The sequence below is a fragment of the Pyrus communis genome, chromosome 6 (genome assembly GCF_963583255.1).
Source record: "Pyrus communis chromosome 6, drPyrComm1.1, whole genome shotgun sequence".
Classification (NCBI taxonomy): Eukaryota; Viridiplantae; Streptophyta; class Magnoliopsida; order Rosales; family Rosaceae; genus Pyrus; species Pyrus communis.
In genome coordinates, this window is record NC_084808.1 from 23,930,548 (window position 1) to 23,957,325 (window position 26,778).

At 37.5% G+C, this 26,778-nt stretch overlaps 4 protein-coding genes across 5 annotated transcripts; 3 read left to right on the forward strand and 1 right to left on the reverse strand.

Moving 5' to 3' along the window:
• Positions 1-1,424: 1,424 nt before the first annotated feature.
• LOC137737580 (protein-tyrosine-phosphatase MKP1-like) lies at positions 1,425-5,016 on the forward strand. The gene is made up of 2 exons (XM_068477111.1): positions 1,425-4,477; positions 4,603-5,016. The coding sequence occupies exons 1-2, from the start codon at positions 1,991-1,993 to the stop codon at positions 4,672-4,674; spliced, it is 2,559 nt and encodes an 852-aa protein (XP_068333212.1). The 5' UTR covers positions 1,425-1,990; the 3' UTR covers positions 4,675-5,016.
• LOC137737581 (coilin) lies at positions 4,948-9,398 on the reverse strand. 2 transcript variants are annotated; one of them, XM_068477113.1, is made up of 13 exons: positions 9,139-9,398; positions 8,996-9,060; positions 8,635-8,916; positions 8,051-8,287; positions 7,783-7,852; positions 7,595-7,672; positions 7,143-7,392; positions 6,971-7,011; positions 6,590-6,784; positions 6,209-6,280; positions 5,981-6,127; positions 5,600-5,741; positions 4,948-5,479 (listed from the first exon to the last, which is right to left on the reverse strand). In XM_068477113.1, exons 1-13 carry the CDS (start codon positions 9,337-9,339, stop codon positions 5,292-5,294), a joined length of 1,968 nt encoding a protein of 655 aa, XP_068333214.1. In that variant the 5' UTR covers positions 9,340-9,398; the 3' UTR covers positions 4,948-5,291. The 2 variants fall into 2 exon arrangements, with proteins under 2 accessions (XP_068333214.1, XP_068333213.1); XM_068477112.1 differs by having other exon boundaries at positions 7,143-7,407.
• Positions 9,399-10,537: 1,139 nt separating this feature from the next.
• LOC137737582 (glutamate--glyoxylate aminotransferase 2) lies at positions 10,538-16,071 on the forward strand. The gene is made up of 14 exons (XM_068477114.1): positions 10,538-10,772; positions 11,654-11,852; positions 12,064-12,129; positions 12,259-12,376; positions 12,951-13,032; positions 13,159-13,246; positions 13,366-13,524; positions 13,881-14,054; positions 14,153-14,284; positions 14,586-14,651; positions 14,754-14,818; positions 15,136-15,227; positions 15,334-15,490; positions 15,669-16,071. Exons 2-14 carry the CDS (start codon positions 11,736-11,738, stop codon positions 15,796-15,798), a joined length of 1,446 nt encoding a protein of 481 aa, XP_068333215.1. The 5' UTR covers positions 10,538-10,772; positions 11,654-11,735; the 3' UTR covers positions 15,799-16,071.
• Positions 16,072-19,078: 3,007 nt separating this feature from the next.
• On the forward strand, positions 19,079-20,055 carry LOC137738133 (cyclin-dependent protein kinase inhibitor SMR6-like). The gene has a single exon (XM_068477760.1). It carries the CDS (start codon positions 19,535-19,537, stop codon positions 19,862-19,864), a length of 330 nt encoding a protein of 109 aa, XP_068333861.1. The 5' UTR covers positions 19,079-19,534; the 3' UTR covers positions 19,865-20,055.
• The last annotated feature ends 6,723 nt before the right edge of the window (positions 20,056-26,778 follow it).

Genomic DNA, 26,778 nt, shown 5'->3' on the forward strand with positions numbered 1-26,778 from the left:
TTTTTGCATTTTATTTTGCCAATAAGATGTAAGAGACTTGGTAAATACTTAGATGAACACTTATTAAATGTTTGTTTCTCGTGTTTTCAATATGTTCTAATACTTTATAATCTATAAAACATTTTATTTTGCAATTTATGTATGCTAATACAATTATACGTTTTTTTAAGTATAAATAGTCACTTATCTATACAATATATAATTAATTTACTTAAATTCGTCTAATTCGCTTAGGCGCCAATCAACCGCCCAACTAACGCCCATCGTCTTTTAAAACATTAATAATTACCTCTTTGGCACCTCCATTCAACTTCTATTAATGGAGTTTTGGGGTGTTATGCTTGTTGGCTGCTCGATTCTGATTGGTAAAAATAAAAAATAAAAAAAAAACCGGGAAATAGAATGTTGGACTCAATCGTCACTGCCGCTCTGATCGGGTGACAGTTTGTCTTCCTCGTTAAGTATTAGGGTTTCAGAACTTTGAACAGTCTGAGGAGAGGCCTTCCAGAAATGGCACGACCAAGAAAACACTTCCTCAAAGATGACGAACCATGTTTAGTTTCTGACATTCTCTACTAGGAGGTTCAAACACTGATCAAAACTACCAGAACGCATGACCATGAATTAGGGTTTTATATAATATAATATTGGTTTGGTACTTACATTTTGGTGTCCCTCATTCCCAAAACTAGTCAAATACATTATTTATTTTATATCACGATGGTAGTGTGTAGAACTTGACCCTCACTATAGTTCAAGATTTGATCTTTTACTTGCTTTGAAATTGAGAACACATGCTACCCATTTCCATGCCCTTCTCGAAACAACTTTAGCTCAGGTCACGTAATAAGAGACATAAATATAACATAATATAATTTATCATAAGGAGATACTCTCCTCCTCAATGTGCAAGTTAATTTATGTATCTAAAAATCTCGATTAAGTAAAAAAAAACTTCAACAAGTTGTCTAACTGATGTCTCTCAAATCTCAAAAATGAAATCCACATTAAATTATCAAACACATAAAATCTCGTACCTTTATAAAAATTGTACAAAACTACAACATGGTGATTCAATGGTTAGAGACGAATTTTAGGCTTTATTTCACACGGCAAGTCATGAATTCGGTTTTTATTGTTGATGAATCATACGATGGTGGCTAGAAGAATATTAAAATTATTCTGTAAGTCTTCTCAATCGTCGAAAAAATAGACTTTCATGACAAAACCTGTAGTTTTTTTTTTTTTTTTTTTTTTTAAATGATGAAAACTGTCTTACGAATCACGTAACTTGAGTGCCTATTCCTCCACAAGACTCGACATATATGTGTAAATGACATCACAAGACTCGACATGCTTTGCATGTTAGATCATGTACGACGTGGCAGTTTGACCCATTCCCCCTCCTGTCTAAAACCACCCCACCATTAACAACACTCCAAAGTTCCAAACCCCAAGTGACTCAGTCCAACTCGTTGTCCCAAAACTCAGCCTCCTCCCCTTCTTCTCCCTTCTTCTCCCCCGGATTTCAAAGTCTGTCACACATACCAAGCGATTCTTCAGCTGGAAAGATTGTTGCCCATTTTTCCAATTTCCAAGTGAGTCTCTCTTAAAAAATACCTGACTTTTTCCTTCTTTCCAAGTAATTTAGTTAATTAAATAAAAATCCCAATTAACTTTTTCCTTCGTTCCAACTTTCTGCTCGTCTCTATTGGTTTAGGGTTTTACTCAGTCGTTTTCGTGTTTGAATTTTGCTTCTTAATCAACTGCCTAGATTGAAAAGCTCTAATCTTTAGAGAGAGAAAGTGAGGAGAGAGAGAGGGTCAAGGGTTTTAGGTGAGAAAAGGAGGGGAGAGAGAGAGAGGGTTTGAAATTTCAATACCAACTATTTATGCCAAAATTTTCAACTTGATGGGTTCTATGTTATTTCCTGGAAGTATCCTTCAATGGGTATCGATTAGTTTTTAGAATTTTTGTCAAAAACTTTGAGATGTTAGGGGAAGAAGAGACAAACCGGCTCGCCGGAAGTACTTCCCGGAAAACCTACTTGCGGTCGGTTTCGTGGTCTGACCGGTCACCCTATAAGCCTAACATTCCATATCCGAGGCCACAGCTGGTTAGTAAAGCGAGGTCTTGCCTTCCTCCACTTCAGCCCCTTTCAATAGCCAGAAATACCGTTAAGGAGTGGCCGCGGGCGGGGTCTGATGATCTCGGGGTCTGGCCTCAACCGCAGACCCCGAGAGGTTCGGCTAAACCGCTTCCGAATTCGAACCCAGAAGAACCTGGGAGAGAGTTTGAGTTTAAGAAGGATATGCTTGCGTTTTTCGACAAAGAATGCTCGAGAATTGCTGATCATATATTCTTAGGAAGTGATGCCGTGGCTAAGAACCGCGAGGTTTTGAGGCAGAATGGGATCACTCATGTGCTGAACTGTGTTGGGTTTGTTTCTCCCGAGTATTTCAGAAATGATCTTGTGTACAAGACACTTTGGTTGCGAGATAGCCCATCGGAGGACATTACGAGTATACTGTATGATGTGTTTGATTATTTTGAAGATGTTCGAAAGCAAGGCGGGCGAGTTTTCGTGCATTGTTGTCAGGGAGTGTCTCGGTCCACCTCTCTGGTCATTGCATACCTAATGTGGAGGGAGGGCCACAGCTTTGAAGATGCGTTCCAGTATGTGAAGGCAGCGAGAGGGGTGACCAACCCGAATATGGGTTTTGCTTGTCAACTCCTTCAGTGCCAGAAGAGGGTACATGCTGTGCCTGCAAGCCCAAATTCCATGTTAAGGATGTATCGGATGGCCCCGCATTCATCATATGATCCTCTTCATCTGGTGCCAAAGATGTTAGGACATCCAGGTGCACAAGGACTCGACTCTCGTGGGGCGTTCATTGTGCATGTTCCATCTGCTATTTACGTCTGGATTGGAAAGGATTGCAACACAATGATGTCAGATAATGCCAAGGCAGCTGCCCTTCAGGTCATCCAGTATGAGAGGGCAAAGGGCCCGATTGTGGACATCAATGAAGGTGAAGAACCGTTGGAGTTCTGGGATGCTCTTTCCAACGGACTTTTAGCAGAAGATTCCAGCAAGGCAGATGCCAAAAAGGTAGAAACTTTTTCTTCCGCAGGTGACAAGGTTTCTGCAGGGATGTGTGGTCAGGTTGGTGGACGGAAGGTTGCTGAATATGATTTGGATTTCGAAATTTTTCATAAGGTACTTGCAGGTGGGGTTGTTCCACCATTTTCAGTGTCAAATACCGAATCAGAAACTTGCCTTCCAGCCAGAGAAAATGGATGGGGTAGATTGCGGCAAAAGTTTGCTAGCGGAATTATGAGAGAATTGGTCACATCTTCTGAGGTGAACCGAAGCCCTACCCCATCCACTGATGAATCGGATATGGTTGTGGAAACTCATAAAGAAGCAGAAGACTCTGTCTCCCCAATTGAGCCTTCATCGCCATTATCAGCATCACGTCACTTTTGTGGTTCACCAGATTCCTTTGAATGCTATCCAAATAAAAGCCCACGTAGGGTAACGGATACTCTTAGTGAGGTAGAACGCTTTGTTCCTCTGACCGATAAGTTACTGTTACCTACAAGTCTTTGTGGTTCACCAGACTCATTTTCTTGTTTTCCTGACAGAAGTCCTAAGTTCAGCTCCAAATCCCCAACACTCTCCCCTTCAACCTCTGAAAACTCCAGTTCATTTACCTTTTCACCCTCGTCTTCCAATTGGTCGGACTTGTCATATTTGTCTTCTCGACTGCCTTCACCTTCTGGCTTGGATTCCACAGATCCATTTAATGTCAAGAATATCTCTTTGGCAGATAACTCAAGCTTGCTTTTCAAAAAATCTCCCTCGTCGCCTACAGAAGCATTTTCTCCTGATTGTACTTTGGAAATGGCAAATACAGGTTTGCCATGTAAGGGGATTTCCCCCTCTATTGCGGAGCGTAGAGGGAGTAATCCTCCACCTCGAATGTTGGTGCCTTTGGTTGATGAAACACCAAAAGTTCCAAGGAATCTGGTACGGTCATGGTCCTTCTCCTTACCCGACATGGCTGATGATGCAATGGACACTGTTTGCAACCAATCTGAAACTGTAAGTAACAGAGAAGACCTAATGTTAGATGTGAACGTTAGTCACCATGGAAACGAATTGAAATCTGAAAGGATCACGCATGCAGCGGAAGTGATCAACCCTGTTTTGTACCAGTGGCCTTCTTTGAATAAAGTGGAGGCACACCAGTCTCACAATCACAAACTTCATACTGGATCAGCGTATCTTTTGCTAGCTCCAGATACGAGTGCAGGCAGAAGTAATCCTGGTATCTTATTTGTCTGGTTGGGACTCGAAGTATTGCACGAGGAAGGGCAAGGTCCGACATGTGAGGATAGACATCTTCACTGGGAGGCCATAGGACACAACTTCCTCGATCGCGTGGGTTTGCCTATGAATTCCCCTGTACAGGTAATTACCATACATTGTTTCTCTGTTTTTAATTATTGCTTAATTGCTTCTGTAATATCTAATCAATATCTGATTAATGCACATTAGCATATCTAATCTTTGCCCCGGAATGCCTATTTATGCAGATAATAAGAGAAGGTGAGGAGCCAGAACAGTTCCTGATCCATCTCAGCCGTATATCAATACAGAAAACATAATCGCGACTTGGAAGAATCAGGTTTTATGAAGGTTGTGGATTCGTGGTCTTCCAAGCTAAAGGGATGTCGGGACAGAACAGTTGCAGGTCATGAGAGGGGAGTTGGCATCCCGGGCCTCTTACCGGCTTGAGTGATGTCTGGAGTGGTACAGAAACATGTACAGAGAACAAGTCGGCGTCCGCGTTACACTGATAGAAATTATAAGTTTTGTTTTTACGGCAGATAAAATAGTATCGATTGAAATAAGTGAATCAAGAATATATTTTTCCCCTGTAAAGCACCGAAGGTGTTGCCATTTAAGTTGAAATGATAATCAAACTCATATTTCGAATTGCTCCTCAAGTTCTGCTCGCAACCTTCAGTTCCGGCAAGATCGAGAGAACAGGCTTGATAAGGTAATTGTTTCTGTTCTTGCAGCGTTGGACCATTCAAAACATTCCAATGTAAGTAGACACCACAATATACAACAAAATGGCCTTGAATTGCACCAACGACTGCACATTACAAACCCCGGAAGTACCATTTTTTAGGCGAAAGTCGTATTCTATTTCTTCTGTGAAAGTTCACAAAACGAAGGACTGCAGTTACCTCGGGGGCAACGTACCACTATTACGTCTTCATAGCCCTTGAGCTCTCAAACGAGCCACTGTTGGACCTAATGCGCTACCTCTCAAGCCCCTATATGACCACGAGCTCCTAACTGAACCATCGTTTTTACTCCAACCATTCTCCTCCTGCGACAGTTCTGCCTTCTTTGCGTTCAATGCCTTGCTGATTTCATCCCATGCACTTGCTTTTCCATTTTCTACATATGTAAACAACAACAACCAATCATATTCAGATTCTTCATATGTCTAACGCTTCAACTGAGCCTTCACATCCGGTACGCAGAAACAGATACGAAATGTGGAAATCCAATTAGTACCTTTTGCAGCAGCACGAGTTTCCTTGTCTTTGTCGAGCTGCCTGGAACCTGATACCGCATTTTTATCTCCATGGACTGCTTTGGCTGTGTTGAGGTTGCCATGCTTAACAATGCGGACATCAATAAGGGAAGAATAATCCACCTGCAAAAGGATCAATACTTGTCAGATGCTAGCAATCAAAGACTATGAAGCAGTAAATCACAGCCACTGATAGGCAAATAAAAGATGAGTGCATATAACTACAAAAAGGGTCGTAGGATGACGGTACTAGTCATCACTATAACTTGATCACACAAATATTGATCATCAAAAAAGGGTAGTACAACAGTAAATGAATGTATCACACTTTGCAACACTACGAAAGGCGGTAGTTCAAATACCTCTAGAGAGTGATCTTCCCTGTAAAGGGATGTATCTGGTACCACATCAGATGCCTCATCTGTCTCCGCAAAAACAATGGGATATTCTGGAACCTGTACTAGCATAATCTTATTTGATTGAGGGTCATACCGTGACACTTCTCCAACCTACAGGACAAGTAAATCTTTGATGGTAAAGATTTATGTTCATAACAGTCAATAGATATTTAAGAGAAGAAAGAGTCATACTCGGTATGAGGAAACTTCAGGAGTCCAGCATGATGTTAATTCAATCAAGCGATATGCAATTTGATCACCTTCCTGCAACACAATAAAATGCAAATTAATACTTATTTCCTTAATACTAAAACAAATGGAATATAAAGGACAAGAGTGACTTTGATATGGAAAACAATTTACAGTATCATCTGGCTTTATATCAATTTATTCACTCAAAAGTGGTCCAGAGCATTAGCTAAATGTGCAAAAGACATAAGAAAGTTTCAAGCAGCTAAAAGGTGCGATTGTACAAAGCCAACTGCCAATAACTCTTATTTTTCTAACATCTTTTCTTAGATGAGGGAAACAAATATCCATGCAAACAAAACGGAAAGCAGGAAAGCTACCAACCTTAGGTAAAGAGGTACAGAGCTCAAGCATATCGAAGTCCATGTGGTCATTTACGGGAAGATCTTTTTCGTTACCCGGTATTTCAGGCGACTCTTGATTCAGATCTTCATGGTCACTTCTTGAATGTGGGGTTTTCTCCATACCCCATTTTTGACCCCTCTTCTTGCTGGTTATTCCAGTCCACTGAAAATTTTCCTGAAGCAGGCAGGACATACAATTATGAAGAAATCACATATCTCAATAGATTAAGCCAATTAAGAACTCTTTTCAAGCCTCCAAGACCCTATAACTTACTTTTCAAGAAAGAAATTTTTTTGAGTAGTTTCAGTAGCCCCTACAGAAGAAGAAAAGTCTATAATGATCTAAAGAAGAGAAACATACCACTGGATTTCTATTCTGCTGAATAGGCTGATCTCCGTCCACTGGAACAAGTATACACATCAGATAATTGGAGTAACAAATTATCCATAATTCAAGTACGAAATCATAAAAAATATTGCTGAACTCAAATGCCATAAGTAATTGTCTATCCAAAGATATGACCCATACATACCTTTTCCGAGGGGTTCAAAGCGAATATGTCCTGGCCTAATTACTACAGGAACAATATCCTCCTCCTTATCCTTATCCGTGTTTTGTTGCTCATCCACTTCATTGTTATCTGTTTTCATTTGCTCATCCTTTCCGTCACTATCTGTGTCTGATTGTTCATCCTCTCCTTCATTGTTTGTGTTTGGTTGTTGACGTTTATCTTTACCAGTTGATTGCTGATTATTTGTTTTGAGCAATTGCGTCTGATGTAACTGCAAATTGGAACACTATAGATAATTTTATTTCGGGAGAAAAAAGTAGTCCCTCTTGTAAAGAGCAGATATATTTACTTCAGAAAATCAACTTAAGCTGAAGGACCAAATACTCCCACATGTGTGCAGACATGTGCACTTGTGGGTGTAAGTGTGTGAAAGAGGAATCTTTATCTATTTATCATCTTAAACACCGCATTACCTCTTCCTTCTCAGCTTTCATTTTTTCCCTCAACCATTGCCTTTTGGCCTTTTTACGTCGAGCACTTCTACTAGGAATCTAGGACAAAAAAAGATAAAAAGAGTTGACAAATTTAAACTTATAGCAGATATAAAAAAAAATGTATGACTGACAGCACGTACATCTCAGATTATAGTGATAACTACTACCTTTCTAATTTCATTAGGCATATCAGATGAAACCACACCCTTTTTTTCATTCTCTTGAAGCTGACAGGACCTATCAAACAAAATTGGGGAAAAGAAAAAATGAGCAAAAATGGTGAGTACTAGATGTTTACAGTCTTACAGAAATTTGGTAACATAAAATTCTAAAAACCTAGCTCTATAGGGTTTAGCTAGCAAAAATGGTGATTATGGGAACAAAACTTTTTGCATTTCATCATCATCATCATATATAAAAAGGCCAGAAAGCTACCTCTTTCCATTGAGCAGTGATTGACTTATTCCATTGGTTCTTTTGTCAGTTTTAGGAGTGCTTGAATTATCCGGTCCATCCTCTACACTAAACGACTTTTCCTTCTTGGAACGACTCTTTTTGGTAAGAACACGAGACTGAGGAGAACTTTCTTTCTTCTCCGCACGGACATCATTCTGAAGGTCTTCAGGTAAACCTGAACATTCTGCGGCAGCAGCAGATTTAATTCTCTTCCTCCTGAAATATATAAATGCAAGTCAGGTGCCTCATCAAACGTGCATAATATCATAAACACCTTAAACACTTACATAATAATATACAGGAATGCAGTTAGAACGCCAAAGTATCGCTGGCAGATGTGGTAAGGAAATATATATAACTACTTCTTTATTTTAAGAAACCTCAACTGGATGAGGAAGAAATAACTATTTCATTTTAGTTCCAATTAAAACACAAGTCAACAATTAAAACAAATTTCTTGTGATGATATCCTTTGCCCGGAATAAACGTGTATACCAACCATACAAATGATACAATTGTTGCATGCCGTCGCAAATAACCAGAAAATCGAGTAAACTACATACTTAGAGCTCTGAGGTTTGTCTGAAAGCTTCCTTTTCTTGGACCGTCTGTTTGACCCGGTATAGGGTGAATTTTCAACAGGAAGTATATCCTCCAATTGGTCAGGTTCACCCTCTTCCGAATCACTATCATATCCTCCGGTCTCCTTTTCGAATTCCTCATTAGCCAGAAGCTTCATGCCTCCATTAATTGGTTGCCTCTCCACAATTTCCTCCACCTCAATAGCGTTTATTCCATCATCAATCAATGCAATTTCAGATAATGCGCCCTCTTTCCTTTTCACACTGTTCAAATCACAAATCAAAATACAAACCCAATATAAAAAAAACCCCACATTTTCCGATAACACAAGCATAAACTGACCTGATAATATCTTTATCCTTGAAAATGGAGGTCGACTCAAAAGGCGGAAGCACAAACCCATCCATCTGCGAAAAAAAATCAAAATTGCGTGTTAAAATTTCAAATTTTTTTGGGGAATTAGGTTATGGGGAGGGGATTCTTACGGAGATGAGGAGGCCATCGGGGCAAGAACGGTGGAGGTCGAAAGCGTGGAGGAGATGGGCGGCAAGGTCGGAGATGATGCGGAGGTGAGGTTTGAGTAGAATCCAGCTCCGCCGGAGTCCTTGTGTCCTCTGCGACTTGCTCAGAATGTGGCGCTCCTTGAATGCCACCCGAAGCCTCACGGTCTCCCTCGTCGTCGTCATCGGAAGATGAAAGGAAGAGAGCGGAAGGAACCACTGGAACTTCTTAAACCCTCGCTGGGGTTTTCAGAGCTTTATGTTGTGAGCTGATAGCGACAGTTGTTCTGCAAGTGTTAACTGAGTATGGGCCTGGGCTTAGCCCGCTGGACCATCAAAAACTATAGTTTATGGGCCTTTTGGGCTTGGAAAGGACTGTCATATGTTAAGTTGACTGATGTGGCATGATCGGGTTATAAAACAATTACAAATAAGGTTGTTTATTCAATCAATTGTAGTAAATAGATAGGCAATTCTTAATGCTTTCACCGAATCTGTCCATTTGTTTTTATACAATTCAATGACTAAACAATCTCATATTTTATTGAATTTTTTGTAAGGTTGATCTTTACGAAGTGTGTTATAATATGAATTATTCTGATCATAAGTATAATCTGTAAATTAGCTACGTAGTGAATTAAGGAGGAACTCCTATTTATCCATTAAGAAACCAAGTTAATTCCTATTTTTTTAACATATTATATACATTAAGGGGCTGGAGGAGTGGGCTAAGCCTCACAATTGTCTAGCAATAAAATTATTCAAATTTCAGATTCTTTTTTTTAACAAACTTTTAGAGGAACTCTCTTTTTGTAACCGTTGGATCAAAATCTAACCGTCTATATTGTCCGTACAACAGGATCCGAAGGCATTGCCTCGAAGAGGATCCAATTCCCACTTAGCCAACTTCTGTAAAGATAAGAGTTACAAATATTGGATAAAAAAAATGGAGTTACAAATCAACTCAAACACTTCAAGTGGTGTTGACTGCAGCTATACCACGACTTGGCCTAACTAGTACCATCGTTTATCGATATTCTTGCGTACTTATAAGTGATATGTCTTATATTTGATTCTTGTTAAAAATGAATTTGAACTGCATGGTTACTAGTTGATTGTGATTCCACTTCCTCACCTAGATTATCGTTTGTTAGAAAAAGAAAAAAAAATTGCCGAAGTGAGACAGAGATGGAAAATATCAACCACTCCATTATTCTGGGTGAATAAGTCTGATGGTGAGAGCGACAATGGCATCTCAATCACATTGTGTGAAAAAGGAAGATGAAGGCCAAAACGCTCTCGTTATCTGCCAAAGAAGGACCGAGAGAGTGTTAAAGCTGCACCACATTTATCGCAAGAGATTTATCCTCTCCCTCGGCAATAATCCGTTTAAATATTTTCAGTGGCTCTGCTGCTTCACGTCATTTACCACACACTAATGTTCGTACCTTTCTCTCTCTGATCCTTTCCCCCATACAATAATAATAAACCCTTCATTTTTTATACGTCAGAGCACACTTGTGAACTTGTGCACCCATCTCCCCTGCCCGAAGAACACTACCCACCTGGGTTTTCCCTGCAACTTCCACAGACTTCGCCGCCAACCCAGAAGTTCGCAGGTACCTTTCTGAGTTTCTCTCTCTCTATTTTTTTTTCCTCGAGCTTTTTGGTGAATTGGGTTATTATCTCTGTGTCAATCTGCCGAAGGGGTTTACTTTTTGGTTGGTGTTTAACTTAAAGTTTTGGTTTTTGGTCAAGATATGTGATCGGTGCCTCATTGGTTCATCTGTAGTTTTCCCATTTGCCAACTCCAGTCGTTTCTTTTTTGGTTTTCCGCGTTTGGGGTGTCCTGTTTCTGGTGATTCTGAACAAAATATTACATCTTTTCCAAGTTTTATAGGATTCATGATTTGTGATATAATTGTTTAGGCTTTCGGTTCGATAGTTGTGGTTGCGGTTGCTCTTATTAATGCTGGTGTGGTTTTGCTTTCTCTTAATTTTAGTTTGTTAATCAGGATGATTAGTCCATTCAGTGAATTAGTTTATTATTAATGTGAAATTTTAATTTTTGGTTTAGTTACCCCAGTCATAGTCACCTTACATGGTGACACTGAAAAAACTGCAGGCCATACAGAATTTAGGTGAATAAATAATGAGTTCTGCGATTTAAGTTGGCTGGTGACTGGGTAGGTATTCAAGCTGCCATCTTCACAACGTATATATTTGTTTTCGCCTTTCGTGCTATGTTTCACTCAACGAGTGTAGTCTTCCTGATAACTGATAGGAAAAAAAAAACCTCACCTGTTGTGTAATAACAATCTGGTGCAATAACGGCGCGGTCCAGGGTTCGTTCTTCTTTAAAATAGTGTTCTTAACTATGGAATGGAGTTTTGATTTTTCAAGGAATTATTTGTGAAGAACCCTTTTATTTTTCCATATGATCGTTTTTGTTTTTGTTCTTGTTCTTGTTACTATAATAACTTACTCCGAAAATCTGCAGGTTAGGGAGTGAGTGCATAAATTGGCTGCTTTGCCTTCTCATTGCGTTGCAGTAAAACTTTTAAGAACGTAAAACTATCATCATGCCCCTTAAGGCATTGGACTACGAGTCACTGAATGAGAACGTGAAAAAGGCTCAGTATGCTGTTAGAGGTGAGCTGTATCTTCGAGCTTCTGAGCTTCAGAAGGAAGGAAAGAAGGTACAGATGCCACTTTTTTTTCTTTTTTTTTTTTTTGGCAATGCGGTTTTTCTTGGCTTTCACTCTTGTAAAATTGGCATGCGTGTCTTCTTAACTGCAATCAACTTAACATATATATGGCAACAGAACAGAGTTTAAGTGGATTAATTGTCCCAATGACAATTATATCAAATTTTCGCGCTGTCTCATTATTTGAGTTTCTTGTCTGCAGATTATTTTCACAAATGTTGGGAATCCTCACGCTCTAGGACAGAAGCCACTGACTTTCCCTCGCCAGGTCCTTCATATTCTCATATAGTTTTTTTCGTTGCTAAGCTATTACTCACTTTTTTAAGTTTGAATTGTTTGAGTTGCTAACTTGAATTGTCTGTAAAACTTGTTCTGATCAAGTAATCTTTTGTTGCAGGTGGTTGCTCTATGCCAAGCTCCATTTCTGTTAGATGACCCTAATGTAGGGCTGCTCTTTCCTGCTGATGCAATTTCAAGAGCTAAACACTATCTTTCAATTACTTCGGGTGGTCTAGGTATCAGTCTTCCCCTACCTGCCTTTCATGTGATGTTATCATGATAAAAGAACTTGACTATATCCAATTCACTGAAGAATGATTTTTCGTGTATTAAACTCCCAAAACCTTATTACACACACTCGCACAACTGGTAAATAGTTTAACTGGTGCTGCCAATCTTAACTTTTTGAAAGACATGTTCTTTTATTTCAAAATTTAGCATATTTTGTAAGATCTTCCTTTCCTTTCTCCTCAATGATCTGCCCTAGTGATCACCAGTCGATGTCATGTTCATGGTGTGATGATCAAATTTTCTCAGTATCTGACTGAATCATGTTAATTGGAACTTTTCTTTTGTATTTTGAAAGCTAGAGAAACATCTTATCTTGTCAATAGTTGGTGTAATTATTATGTTATATCTTCAATAATTTCTTCCTACCTTCTAACTTGCTATTGCCGGTTATTATAAACATGAAATTGCTTGATCCCCATTATCTGCAAATAGCTGAGAAGTTGTTTCTGGGGCCGCCAAAGTTTAAGAGCGCCTTTTATTAACTTGAAACGAATATTTCCCTTCACGTTGTATGTGTAGGTGCTTATAGCGATTCCCGAGGTATTCCAGGAGTTAGGAAGGAAGTGGCAGAGTTCATTGAGAAACGTGATGGGTATCCTAGGTGATGGTTGCTAGATATCAATCCTTTTACTGTACTTTTTCTTCCCAGAGGCGATAAAGTTGTTAATTTGGTTCTGAAGTTGTGATTTAAGGTGTTTGTTAATTTTTTGGTGTGCCCCAATGACAGTGACCCAGAGCTCATATATCTCACCGATGGTGCTAGCAAAGGTGTGATGCAGATCTTGAATGCTATTATCCGTGGTGAAGGGGATGGGGTAATATATCATCCTAAATGACAATAGATAACAGATTATATAAATGTTCTCCTTTTTCGGGCTTTCTTTTTGGACACCTCAATACTCTCCAAACATAATCTTATTTTGGATGCTGGTAGATTCTGGTTCCAGTCCCACAATACCCACTCTATTCGGCTACAATATCTCTGTTTGGCGGTTCTCTTGTTCCATATTACCTAGAGGAAACAGCAAATTGGGGTCTGGATGTTAATAATCTTCGCCAGTCAGTTGCACAGGCTCGCGCGAATGGAATCACTGTTAGTATCTTTTTCTTTGGCTCGTTTATGGAAGATTGCAGGATATGTGTTTTCAAACTAAGAGTAAACTAGATGAATGGATGAATAGGAGCAACCCGCAATCTGATTTGACATTTAGCAGGCACTTTAATACGTTGGCTGATTAATTTTCAATAAGGATTTCCCAAAGTATAGAGTTGTTTCCGCATGCTTTTGGAGAAATTTCCTTTCCAATGTTCTCCTTTTGCCTCCTGGATTAATATCTAAGTCCTTTTGAATATAGGGTTAAATGTCAATTTCTTCTTATGGTTGCAATCAATGTTGACTTTCTGTCATGCTTTTTATTACCAACTAAATATTTAGTGCAATACAATCAGGTAAGAGCGATGGTGATTATAAACCCTGGAAACCCCACTGGTCAGTGTCTTAGCGAAGCTAATTTAAGAGAAATATTGAACTTCTGTTACCATGAAAGCCTAGTCTTGCTTGGGGACGAAGTTTATCAGCAGAATGTATACCAGGACGAGCGCCCCTTTATTAGTGCTAGAAAGGTAAATACTTTTAGCTATCAGAGTTAACTGCATGTGCCTTTCCTTGTAGTTTCAGCCCCAATCGGTAAGTAATTCTTTAATTCTGATAATACTTGTAGGTGTTGATGGGTATGGGGCTACCTATAAGCAAGGAAGTCCAGCTTGTCTCTTTCCACACCGTCTCCAAAGGATATTGGGGTGAATGTGGACAGCGGGGTGGATACTTTGAGATGACAAACATCCCTCCAAAGGTTTGTGCCTCCATTATTTTGTCTTTTGGCATTGCATAAATCGAGTTTTGAACGAAGGGGATTATAAACAAGTTTAAGATTTGATCAACTAGAAGCCTCCTAACTTTCATGTTACATGTCAGTTAATACTGGAACAAGTTAAGCTTTTTTTTCAGACCTTGATAAATTAGTGTTTGATGCTTGCATGTTGAATCAATCAGGCCATCTTCTCGTAGAATGGAATAAATTCAAGCATTCTTAAATTCAGTATATAAGCTCCAACGCTCATTGATGTGTTTGTTTTCATGATATCATGTTGCAGACAGTTGATGAGATATATAAGGTTGTATCAATAGCACTCAGTCCAAATGTTCCTGCACAAATATTTGTGAGTGAAAACTAAATATGTCGATGTGTTATTCTTTATAGAACTCATCTTTCTGTCCGAAACTGTTTATCTAAATTAGGAAATTACTTGGTCTATTTGCAGATGGGGATGATGGTCAACCCTCCGAAACCTGGAGACATTTCATATGAGCAGTTTATTAGGGAAAGGTATGCCCTATAAAAGTATACGTGAATGTTTCTGCTCCTATTATTAAATGGAAACTAAATGGCAAAAGCTGTTCTGCTTTTCCATGGTTCATCAAAGTCGCTGCTTAGATAGGTCTAACTTTGACTCCGCTTTTACCATCTTTTCATGTAAACGATTTGATGTACATGAAAACCTTCAAAAATGGTAACTATAGGTATTTCTTGTTTATCTGAAATTCACAATATGATATGAGATTTGGAACGTTGGTGATGAGTGGTATCAAGAGATGCCTTCCTGAAGCGACAAATAATGATGGATTTAAATTATTGATTTGCAGCAAGGGGGTCCTTGAATCTTTGAGGAGAAGAGCACATATTATGACCGATGGATTTAACAGCTGCAGAAATGTCGTTTGCAATTTCACAGAAGGTAAAAAGTTGTTTTAAATAAGTATTACAGGTCCTTACAACTCGTTCAAGTTTGCCTCATAGAAATAATGGCTGTTTATGTTAACGGTTAAGAAAATTGGTTTTAGGTGCAATGTATTCATTCCCACAAATACGCTTGCCACCAAGAGCGATAGAGGCTGCTAAACGGGCTGGAAAAGTTCCCGACGTCTTCTACTGTCTCAAGCTTCTGGAAGCCACTGGCATTTCCACCGTCCCTGGATCAGGGTTCGGACAGAAAGAAGGGTAATAACTTTTAGCAATCTTCAGTTTTAGCGTGCGACACAAATCTTAGGATGCGCATTACTGAGCCTACTGTAACAAGTTGCACAGAAGTATTAGAGGGACACCGTAAATTCTGTTTACACTAGCTGCACTATCAAACAACAGTTTCTGATTGTTTCATTTTCACTTCTCCATGTAGGGTTTTCCACTTGAGGACAACCATCTTACCGGCTGAGGAAGACATGCCGGCCATCATGGATAGCTTCAAGAAGTTCAACGACGAGTTCATGGATCAATACGAAGGTCAGAGAGGCTACTCGAGGATGTAAAGATCCGGAAAATCAAAAGATTTCTTATAACCTCCAGCTTATGCAAAGCTAGTATTGCAAACCTGTCTACTTTTCACATTACGCTGTATAAATTGTAAACTTCCTCCTTCTGTCCAAAATTACTTTCACCTCTTACATATTAAATATTGTATGTATTTATAATTCTGCTTTCCAGCTTCTGATGTAAAATTGCAGAGCACTAAATTCCAACTTTAATCTAGATGGGGACCAATAGTGATGGGAGACTTCATTAAAGCCTTACTATACTGCTCATTCTGGTCCATTAACTTTGTCCTACCCTTTTCTTTTAGCTTTGGAAAGAGAACTTACATGGTTTGCTGGTTTGCCACTACAATGACGTCTTAATTCAATAACATTATGTTATGTGTAAGTTTTTATTCACATGATATTTGATTATTGCACAGGATGTCACGTCGGATGAACTAGTTTCATACAAATTGCTCTTTTAGGAATGACTTGTTTCGTGCTTGAGATTGGATTTGATAGAACTGGATTGAATCATAGGATTCTAGAAATATTTAAGTAAGAAATGAGAGCAAAGGTGAAGGGGTTTTCATTTTGGGGGGAAGTAGAATGGACAAGTTATAAGGTGATGATATCCGACAATTTATGAGGATTGGATTAGACAAGTTCTCTTCATAGGTAATCCAGATGAGTCTTCGTATGTTTTCTCTCCATACTTAATAGGAAGTTGGCACAATGCATGTTGTTTTTAGGTTTAATCGGCGAATTACCTATTTCATTTATTAGCATAATTGTATCTTATTTATCATGTAACAAAGCATTATTTTATCACTAGATGAGATATATCTTCGATAACATATAAGACTCACAATTTTGAGGGAAAGTCTTGCCAAGTTGTAATACCACTTTGAGAAACATGGCTTTTATACTTTTCTTGCGTGGGAGTGAGTGGTGTTTTGTGTTTGTGTGAAGAAATCACTGGGCAATGTGGCCAGACTGTTAAAAGCATGGAGGAATGGGAAGGTTCTGACATCTGCATGATCTGGTTACGCAGAACTTGATCTGTCCCTACAACCCTAATGAACAAGTCGAATGAGCATCGAATTTGGAACATGGAAAAGGTTGATTTTGGATGTCAAAGTACTTGTTTCTTATCCTCTTTTTGCTTTTCTTCTTTTTCCTATAAACAATCATTTAGATGCTCAAACTTCTTTTCATTATCATAGAAATCTAGTGTGAGTGCGGATCGGTTAATCTGGTTTGACATTAAAAATATAACTGAATTAACTAGTATTCAAAGGTTTGGTTTGGTTAAATTTTGACCAATACAACCATTGAAACCGAACCGAACCAAACCAAAGTATTATTAATCGGTTTGATTCAGTTTGGTTTCAAAAGTATCAAAACTGAACCAAACCAAAAGTAGATCAGTTTGATTCAATTTTTTAAATTGTTTGACCTTATTCCTTAGTCAAAACCAAACCAAGCCAACTAATATAGTTTGGATCGGTCGGTTTGATCGATTTGGTGCCCAGCTCTAACAAAAAAAAATGCTCTGCATGGGTAAGTAGAATGGATGGGAATCGAATCGTAGATCAAAAGTACGATGTGTTTACCCTTTAATAGGATATAAATACCTCGTGTAACTCCACATTATTGTTCGTTCTTGCACTTTATCAAACAAGAGAAAAAAATACAATTTGTTACTTCAGACACTAAATTTCAAAACCAATATCGCTCTGACATTTCATTCTATTTGCGAGTACACCACGACGATTGTAGTTTAATTTGTTTGTTTTTCTTTATACGATGCTTAATTTGATTTGATAGCTTTGATCCCAATCAAAGAAATATGAGAAAATAAAAGATATATAATAAAGGCACAGGAATTAAAGAAGAAAAAAGGAAAGGGAAAAGGGCACGCAGAGTGACGCAACGAAAGATAAAATTATAAATGGGAAAAAGAGCGGGCATCTGTAAAGATAAGGGAATATTTGAGTACTGTTGCCGATCCCCAGGCCCCAATTCTTGGCGCCAAAATCCAAGTCAATCTCCCTCCTCCCTCCCCTGGCCCCGTTCCACGCTGCTCCCGGCTGCAATCCTGCCGTGGACCCCACCCATGTAAGTAGGCTTCATAATTTTTTACACGATCGTTAAATCGACACAAAAATAATGGATTTCGGGTCAATCTGTTAATGAATCGAGGCGTTATTGGGTAATACATTAAGAACTCGTTAATGTGTTAGGACGTTATTAGGTGACTTGTTAAAAACTGATAAGATATCGTTTGTCAGATCTAGATATTAGGATGACAATTTCTTGCATGACCTGGTAATCCGACACGAAACAATTTAACCCGTTAACAAATCGGTTCGTTATTGGGTCACCCGTTAAGATAACGGGTTTAACACGACACGACTCGTTGAAATAACGAGTATGACACGAAAACGAGAAATGATTGGTTTGTGGCTACATGTGAGTTACGGTTCACCAATCTAAAAAACTTTTTGGAGGGTAATTTTCACTCTTTTTAGTTTCACACACATTCATCTTGATTTCTAACCATTATATTTAATAAGTCAAGCAAAATTAACGACCAGTATTAAACAAGGGTGTGCAAGAGGCTAAAAGAATTTGTGTTCATTTCCCAACATTTTTTTAGTATAATTGTTATGCAGCTACGTAATATTCTTGATTCCCCCATGTCATAGAATGTGGGTTTATTTAGGAAAATTATCATAGGTCCATGATGTATCAATCCCACTATAGTGATAATATGTAAATTAGTAATTGCAAGGAATTAAAGCATGTCTCAAATTGAAAAATTAAAAGACGATTTGAGATTGTTTATCTAGATTCATAAATGTTTTTGCTATAAGTAATTTAATATAAACACTTGAAAGAGTGTTTCAATACACCAATAGTATTGTTGAATTTTTTGTATTCGTCGACTGACTTTGAGTTTCTAGAAGACAAATGTAGCAATTTCAAAAGTCAATTGTAAACGAACTTTGTAAAAACTTAGAAAGAATTGAGTTACCTTTCCTATTACACCAACTAATTTTGTGTATAACATCAACTTTTTTAGTTACATTGCGTGACGATATCAAAAACAATTTATATGAATCAAATTCATCGTTATTACAACGTCTCAATCCAATAATATCATCTTATGTATAAACTTTTATATACATTACTCTCAGCAATATGACACCATCCTCGAAACATTTGTCCATCCGCGGACCGGGTCAGCTATTTCCACGGGCACCCCTCCCAACCCTATGCTATTTTTATTTCTCTCTCTTTATTTTATCTCTTACTTTGCTTATGTCACGAGAGTTTCCTCGGGTTCTCTTTCTCTCTCTCTCCCCCTGTTTCTGTGACTCCCATCGCTGAAGTCTCTCTGACTGATTGGTATAAACGGAACATTAACTCTGAAAACTCTTCCCACATTTAAAGCGCAATCTTTCCCTCTCCCTCTTCCCTCCCCCCTTTTCCCTGTCACTGATATCAGACCACCCAAATCCAAACGACCTTTCCATCTCTCTCCCTCTCGTCCCTTTCATCTTTTCCCTCTCACTTTCCCACTGGTTACCATTTATTCCCTGCCTCCTCTGTTTTCATCGCAAAAAGGGAAGGAAAAAGAACCCATCTTTCGTTTATCAAAAAAAGAACCCATCTTTTTTTTATTCCATCCTTTATTCCCTGCTATATATATCTCACCGATTCCGCTACAACTTCGTAGAGAGAAATGGGATTTTCCGGGAAATCTCAGCCGCTGGATCACATGGGTTTCGATTCCGACCCTAAAAAAACATGGGTCGTCGCCGGAATCCCACTACGAGCGCCGTTAAAGCCGTTGTATACAAACCCGGTAGAGCAAGATGACGGGGAAGAGTGCTCGACGACTCCCACGGCGGAAGAGTCCAGGATTCCGGCGACTCTGACGTGTCCGCCGGCTCCCAGAAAACGAAAAGCGGCGGCTGCTTCGAAGTGCAAATTTAATGGTGTTAGGGAGTTCTTCACTCCTCCAGATTTAGAAACCGTGTTTATACGACGCCATGTTGAGAGCGCCAATTGACTTTTGAAAGTTTCAGTTTTTAGATGCACTTTTGGCTCCAATTTCTTTGCTTTTTTTTAGTTTTTGTTGTTTTTTTAGTCTGAAATGATAATCTTTAGGATCTTCGTATTGGGAAGGTAGCTAGGAGATGATTATGTAAAAGGTAATTATTATAAATAAATAAAATTCCAGATCTTAGCTTAATTGCTTCATGAATTTTTGCTCTGTTTCTGCTCACTGCTCAGTGAGATTGCTGACATTTCTTGCCTCTTGCTCCTTTTCTGGTTTTTGGTTTTTTGAACACGGCGAGGTTTTAATTTACTCTAATCTGTTCGAATCAAACTCGGTTCAAATGGAAGGACACGGTGCTTATCAACCGACCTAACTCACGTAGAAATGGTTTTTTCTGGTTCCTCGTCCAACTGCGATCGCTTTTCTTCGAGAGTTCTTGTTCATGATCATGCTTAGGCATGGAGAGTGACAAACTCCAAGTCAAATCTTGGTAAGCATCCAAAAAAGTTGTCAAACTGTGAGTCTATAGGGTAAGAAGTCCCTTTCAATGGGTTACAAGATAAGGTCCGACTGTTCCTCCATAGGACCATAGCATTGAGACTAGGGCCGATCGGCGAGCTTTCGAAGTGGGGTCTTAAAATTCTCTGATCTCTGATTCTTTGTATATTAATTTGTATAAAAAAAAAAAAATCGTCAAATACATAAAAAGTTATATTTTCACATCAAATATTATTAAAAATTAAAAAAAAGATAAATATACAAACATTAATTAAACATTACACTATTCACACTTTTAAACACAAATGTATTAAATGTTTGCAGTTATGAGTTTAAGATTGAGAGTGAAGAACAATAAAATTTGATGGTCAAGAGAGTAAATAACAATAAAACTTGATTGACGAGTATAATAAATTCAACGCCAATTGTTTGTCTTGTGTTTTTTTTTTTCCTTCTAAAATCAACATCACACTAATGAATTGAATATTAGAATAATCCATTGAATAAAAATTTATTGAAAAGAAAAATATATAATTCAAAGTTTTGATTACCTTAAAGTACAATCTTTAAAACCATATGATAGTTGGTTTAAACGTTCAATAGAAATGGAGAGAATGAGAAGTTAGTTTAAACATTTGATAGAAATAGAGAGAATGATAAGTTGAAAGAAAAAAGATTGCAAAGAGACTTGAGTTTTAAAACTTTATATGCATTTGGACAGATGGATTGGGAGTAAATTTGAAAAATAAGAAAAATCTAGTGACTAAAAGACAGCTTCGTGTTTCAAACTCAACACCCCAAAGAAAAATGAAGCCAACATTTCCACTACACTAACAAATGAATTATGATATTTCTTTTGTATTTATATGTTAATTACAGGATATAAAATTTTTTTGGGGCCCTTCCGAAGTGGAGGCCCTAGACGGGCGCCTACTTGGGCTACCTTCAAGGCCGGCCCTGATTGAGACTTAGTAGACGCGACACAAAGATGAGATGATAGCGTCTTAAACTTATCACGAGTTATTATGTGTTTTTACTCACAAACTAGCCATCATCTTAACGTGTTTATCTCATGTTGACATACTAGTGTTCTAAAATTATCATGCATTTCCATAATGTTTTAACTTTGTTACATGGCATTATATAATAAGAAAACTAACGAAAAATTCAAAAAAATTTCCCTTTTAATGAAAAGCCCTTTTTAAAGATATAGTGAATAGTATTAGAAAAAACTATAAATATGATTTTTCGTTAAAAATAAATAATACCAAAAATGTTTTGTTAAACCTCTCCTATATAATTGGTATGTAACATTGTCATCTTAGCGTCCTGATCGGCCAAGGAAGCCCCACAGGCCACAGAACCCTTGAGCCATGGACCCAGGTGGCTGAGAAAGCTGTGCAGTTCTGCCATCATCATCCTGTTAAGACTTAAGAGTCTGGTGATAGAGTCCCATACGCCATGAGCGACGACCTCCCACTCACCCACCTCGGACTAATATTCAGCTATTGTGAATTGTGATAGATTGATACATAGTCATAGAGTCATAGCTCACGTCATGCCCTAATTGAAAAGGACAGATCACATGTGGGGTGGGAGGGAAGGATTAGAATCCTATGTGAGTTTGAATGGCCCTTATTTTGCACTTCCAAGCTTTTAAGTTTTTGCACACCAATAATTGAGGATCCCACTTATCTCTGAAAATTGTAGTTTAATTTGATTAAAGTTTCCATTTTGCAATAGAATATGGAATGATCATGGAAAGGGCTTGAAACCCAATTGATTTTATGTTGATGGCAGGGTTTGTATATTATTTACAAAGGTGGTGTTACTAGCATACTTATTTTATTTCTCACACTTTTTTTTTATTTTTTGACCGTCGGATCGGATAAATTATAAAAGATCAACTGACATAAATTAATAAGGGTGCGTGAATAGTGGTACCCTATAAGCCATCTGACTCTGAACAATAATTCTTACAGGCATGACGTGTTGAGAAAATTTACTTTTGTTCAATTGTTTTTGGGTGGTGCTATCCGCACACCCATATTTACCTCTCACACATTTATGTAATTTCTGACCGTTAAATCGAATGAATTGAAGAAGATCAATGAACAAAAATTAACAAGAGTTTATGAGAGGTAAAAGGGGATGTGTGAATAGCATTACCCTACATTTTTAAAGGCATGATGTGTTGAGAAAATTTACTTTTGTTCAATTTTTCTTTGTGGTGCTATCCACATACCCATTTTTGACCTCTCACACCCCTCTCAATTTATGATTGTTGGATCTAATAAATTGAAGAAGATCAATGGACAAAAAATTAACAGAGGTGTATGAGAGGTAAAAAAATGTGGTTAGCACTACCTTTTCTTTATGTTTGAAATGGTTTATTAATATGTAAATTGTTGCCGGGTGTATAATCATTTAAAGCTTGGAGTTTAAGGAGAATAATTCTCTCTCCTCTTAATCTCTCTCCCCTTTTCTCCCCTCCTATTTAAACAGTTACGATTAAGATACATCTACATCTTGTATTGATTTTTTGATAGAGAGAGAAAGACAAAAATGAAAGTGTGAGAAGATAAGAGGGGAATAGAAAAAAAGAGAATCCTAAGTTTCTAGTTCTTACTTGTTACTCACTTTAATTTTAGGTTTCAAGTACCGAAAGCAGCCCATTCGATACTTTAAATACTCAATCTATCAATAAACAAAAGTAAACTCTATCAACGTTTACAAAAATTGAGTAGCAATAAGTTTTTCTTTAAACATCTTGTCTTCAAAAGAAGATTTACATAATATGAATTCACCGCCAACATAGCCTTTTTGTTCAATAATACAATGTAACATATATTTTTTTCTTCTCAGAACGCTACATTATCCAATCAAGAAATCACAATAATAATAAACTCATTTAATATAACTTGTTCTCGTCTTCATAAGTCTTTCAATAAGTCTTGCATAGAGATCTATAAATGTACGTTAAAATAATAAGTGAAGGGGAGCTTTTATGGTTCTGTTAGTCGACCTAATAATGCAAGATTTCAGAGCAGCTCTCATACAACGTTTGGCAGAGAAAGCAAATGGTTTTTTTGCGAGAAATTTTTAGTGTGCTCAGAACACGAATTGTTACACTACATGTCGTTATATAAGTGGTGAGATACTTGAAAAATAAGATTTTTTATTACTTGTATAATAACATATGATGTATCTAGTAGCAGATCCAGAATTTGAACCTTAGGTGTCCCAGTGTTAAATATAAGTTTTTTTAAATAGAAACAAAATGCGAAGCATGCAAAAAAAAAAAAAAAATCAGTTTATTTACTTGGTGGGCTTGTTATGCACACGTCGACAGATATCGCATACGCTGAAGCAATCTAATGAGTGATATATAGAGAACTTGTCGAATGCTATCAACGCAACATGTCGAGATATACATTACATCAAATATTTAGTAAGTACAAAAGGGATTGTACTAAACATTCGGAGGGTCCTCAGAAGACCTTCACATGTGTATTTTTCAGACTCAGATAGTCCTGGGACAACCTTGATCCTTACTTCCATCCGCACTTAGGTGTACCACCTGTGTTCTAAGCACATTGCAAAATCTCTTGTATTTAGCAAGGATTCTTGGCATGCTATGGCTATTTTTATTTTTTAATTTTACTATTATTAGAAAGGTGAAGAGAGTTCGAAACTATTACAATAGTTTATGGAATGAGGGAGTTTCGAACCCGAAAAACATGTGTAAAAACTCAACAACATATCCACTAAGATATTAGATATTTGCTAAGGTTCATATTTCATATTGGATTACATTGCATATTATTTTGCTAAACCACATTAGAAAACGACAAGGGAAGAAAGAACTTTTAAACCGTGATTATGCTAGAACATGTCATATCACCACCAAATACGGATTTGGATGTAGTCTTTGTACCACTACTTAAACCCCAAAGTGATTAAGAATTGTTAATACACTCAACTAATCACGATTTCAAATAATACAAAATCCCAGTCAACTAACCACTCCAGTTGCATATCAAAGTTTTACCCGTCGTCCTCACCAAGTTTTGACTTATAGACAAATTATTTAACAATTAAAAGTTTCGTAGACAAGCAGTGAAACTAACATGGAATCCGAATACTAAGGCGACGCTATCTTAAATTTATATCAAGCCATCTGTCATGTGTTTTAATTTACTTACACAATGACAATTGAAGACTATAACTAAAGAGAGATTCTTTCATATACTTAATCAAGATTCAGTCTTAGACTCTTAATGACAATACCATTCAACAAATGTTGGCCCTTCAAAAAGTACATTGTACACCTAATAACAATTGACACGTGATGAAATGAGAAGAGGAAAAAAAATATCTCGTAATTAAAGTACCACTGCATTAACGTTTTAAGAATTTCGCAGTTTCTTGTAAGTTCTTCTCTATATATGCAGCTGTTATGTCCTTGTGGCCTTCACTCCATAAACAATGAACTGGAAAGATCGAAATCTTGTTTTATTTTCTTGTGGGGGCAACATGTGTATAGTGCAAGCAATCTTTTTCCTCGAAATTTACAACTAGTTTTGTGACGACTGAAGTTCGATTAACATGCGACGTTTTAACATTTACATACAGAGTAAAGCTATATAAATTAAAATTTCAAATCATATTTGTAATAAAATAAAATAAAACACGTTAATTAATATTAAATAATAATTTAATTATCAACAACCACGTTATATAGTTGAGAAATGTTAAGGAGACTATGTCAAAGTGGGACTCTACATGAACTTTTAGCCATCTCATAGTTTAACGTCAATTCTCGTACCAACATTATGATACATTGTGCCAAAAACATAAAATGTCAGAAAGTCTATAAAGGATCTCACTTTTGAAAAAATATTCTTAACATTTCTCTCTATAGTTTACAATATAGGATTAATTACAATCTCTGTAACATTATCCATCTTTTACGTATATAGAAAATTAGAAAGAGAACTTATCAGTGATTGGGCGGCATGTGGATGTGGGGGTCCATTTTGTTGACGGTTGGGGGGTGGATTTTACAGGCTGGAATTTCATGCTTCAAAAAGTTAGCAACGACTTGATAGTGGTGTTTTGGGAGCCACCACCGTACAAAACAAGCAATGGTCGTCGCAGTGCCTCCACCGCCAAGTTTGACTCTACTCCCCCATGGAGTCTTTGATCCTAGTTTGAATATTATGAGTCAATAAATGTTACTATGTTGGAGCTCACGTGTAATGTTTGAGACAAATATTTTAACCATGTTCTTCCACTAAGGTTAAACCCAACATTGGGCTAAATGCTATTTTTAAAATTTTATTCCTCCTTCATACACAACCCAACCCATGCTAAATGTGTGGATTAAAAGCTAAAAGCCAAATAAAAGCCGAATTCCCTTCAAGATTTAGCCCAGAAAATGGTATGGGCACCACCAGCATGATCCCACCCACATGGGCATGTCTTCCAGGATTTATTGAATCCAACAGCTAAAATAATTAAACAATTTATTTAACTCAAAATTCATCCAAATTAAATGATTTTTCAATATTTATCGGAATTTAAATAATTGTAGGTTAAAATGTTCATAAAATTAAATTATGATAATGTACATAATTTTTTTTAAAATTACTTTAAAAGAAAAAATTAGTCTAAATTTATTCTTTAATAATCTCAGGCTAAAAAATTTAGGCCAGAATGATTGGAGGAGAAAAACTGTTTCTGGACTAAAAATTTTAGGTTTTAGCCCAAGGGTTGGAGATGGTCTAAAGGAAATTAAAACGGCTGATTGTAGGTTTTAGCACCAATATTACGATTTAGTAGTACTTTTTTTTTTGTACTTGTAACTAATTGAATACAAATTTGTTTTTATGAAGAAGAAGTTCAATACTTAATTATGGTTGATCTATTTTGTAATTTATAACTTAAATTTTTCTTAGTAACTTTGTCACATCCCGACCCGGGCTCCACCACATCCCGGGCTCGACTCCACTGTAGCACGATGTTGTCCGCTTTGGGCCCTGGCCACGCCCTCACGGTTTTGTTTATGGGAACTCACACGAGAACTTACCAGGGGGTCACCCATCCTGGGATTGTTTTCGCGCGAACTCGCTTAACTTCCGAGTTCCGATGAACTCCAAAACCAGCAAGCTCCCAAAATGCCTCGTGTTATATAGAGGTGGGCATGTACATATAAGGCATAGAGGATCCTCTTCCCTAGTCAATGAGAGATCTAACAAACTTTGTCTAAAAAAAGTGAATGGTGTAAGCGAGAAGTTTAAAGCTTATTCAAACGGGAAGATTGTGCATTGGTAATTCTCATTTCCAACGAACACATTAAGCGTGTCGTTAAACTCTCGAATTAATGGAGAGAACCATAATGGGAAGGGTTAAAAAAACCCAAA

Excerpts from the sequence above, each read along its gene's own strand:
- LOC137737580 (XM_068477111.1), top strand. The coding sequence starts at position 1,991 with ATGTTAGGGGAAGAAGAGACAAACCGGCTCGCCGGAAGTACTTCCCGG. Across the intron at positions 4,478-4,602 it reads CTATGAATTCCCCTGTACAG|ATAATAAGAGAAGGTGAGGA; the intron begins GTAATTACCATA and ends CTATTTATGCAG.
- LOC137737582 (XM_068477114.1), top strand. The coding sequence starts at position 11,736 with ATGCCCCTTAAGGCATTGGACTACGAGTCACTGAATGAGAACGTGAAA. Across the intron at positions 12,377-12,950 it reads AATTACTTCGGGTGGTCTAG|GTGCTTATAGCGATTCCCGA; the intron begins GTATCAGTCTTC and ends TTGTATGTGTAG. Across the intron at positions 13,033-13,158 it reads AAACGTGATGGGTATCCTAG|TGACCCAGAGCTCATATATC; the intron begins GTGATGGTTGCT and ends CCCCAATGACAG.
- LOC137738133 (XM_068477760.1), top strand. The coding sequence starts at position 19,535 with ATGGGATTTTCCGGGAAATCTCAGCCGCTGGATCACATGGGTTTCGAT.
- LOC137737581 (XM_068477112.1), bottom strand. The coding sequence starts at position 9,339 with ATGACGACGACGAGGGAGACCGTGAGGCTTCGGGTGGCATTCAAGGAG. Across the intron at positions 7,012-7,142 it reads CTTTGAACCCCTCGGAAAAG|TGGACGGAGATCAGCCTATT; the intron begins GTATGTATGGGT and ends TACTTGTTCCAG. Across the intron at positions 6,128-6,208 it reads CTGAAGTTTCCTCATACCGA|GTTGGAGAAGTGTCACGGTA; the intron begins GTATGACTCTTT and ends CTTGTCCTGTAG.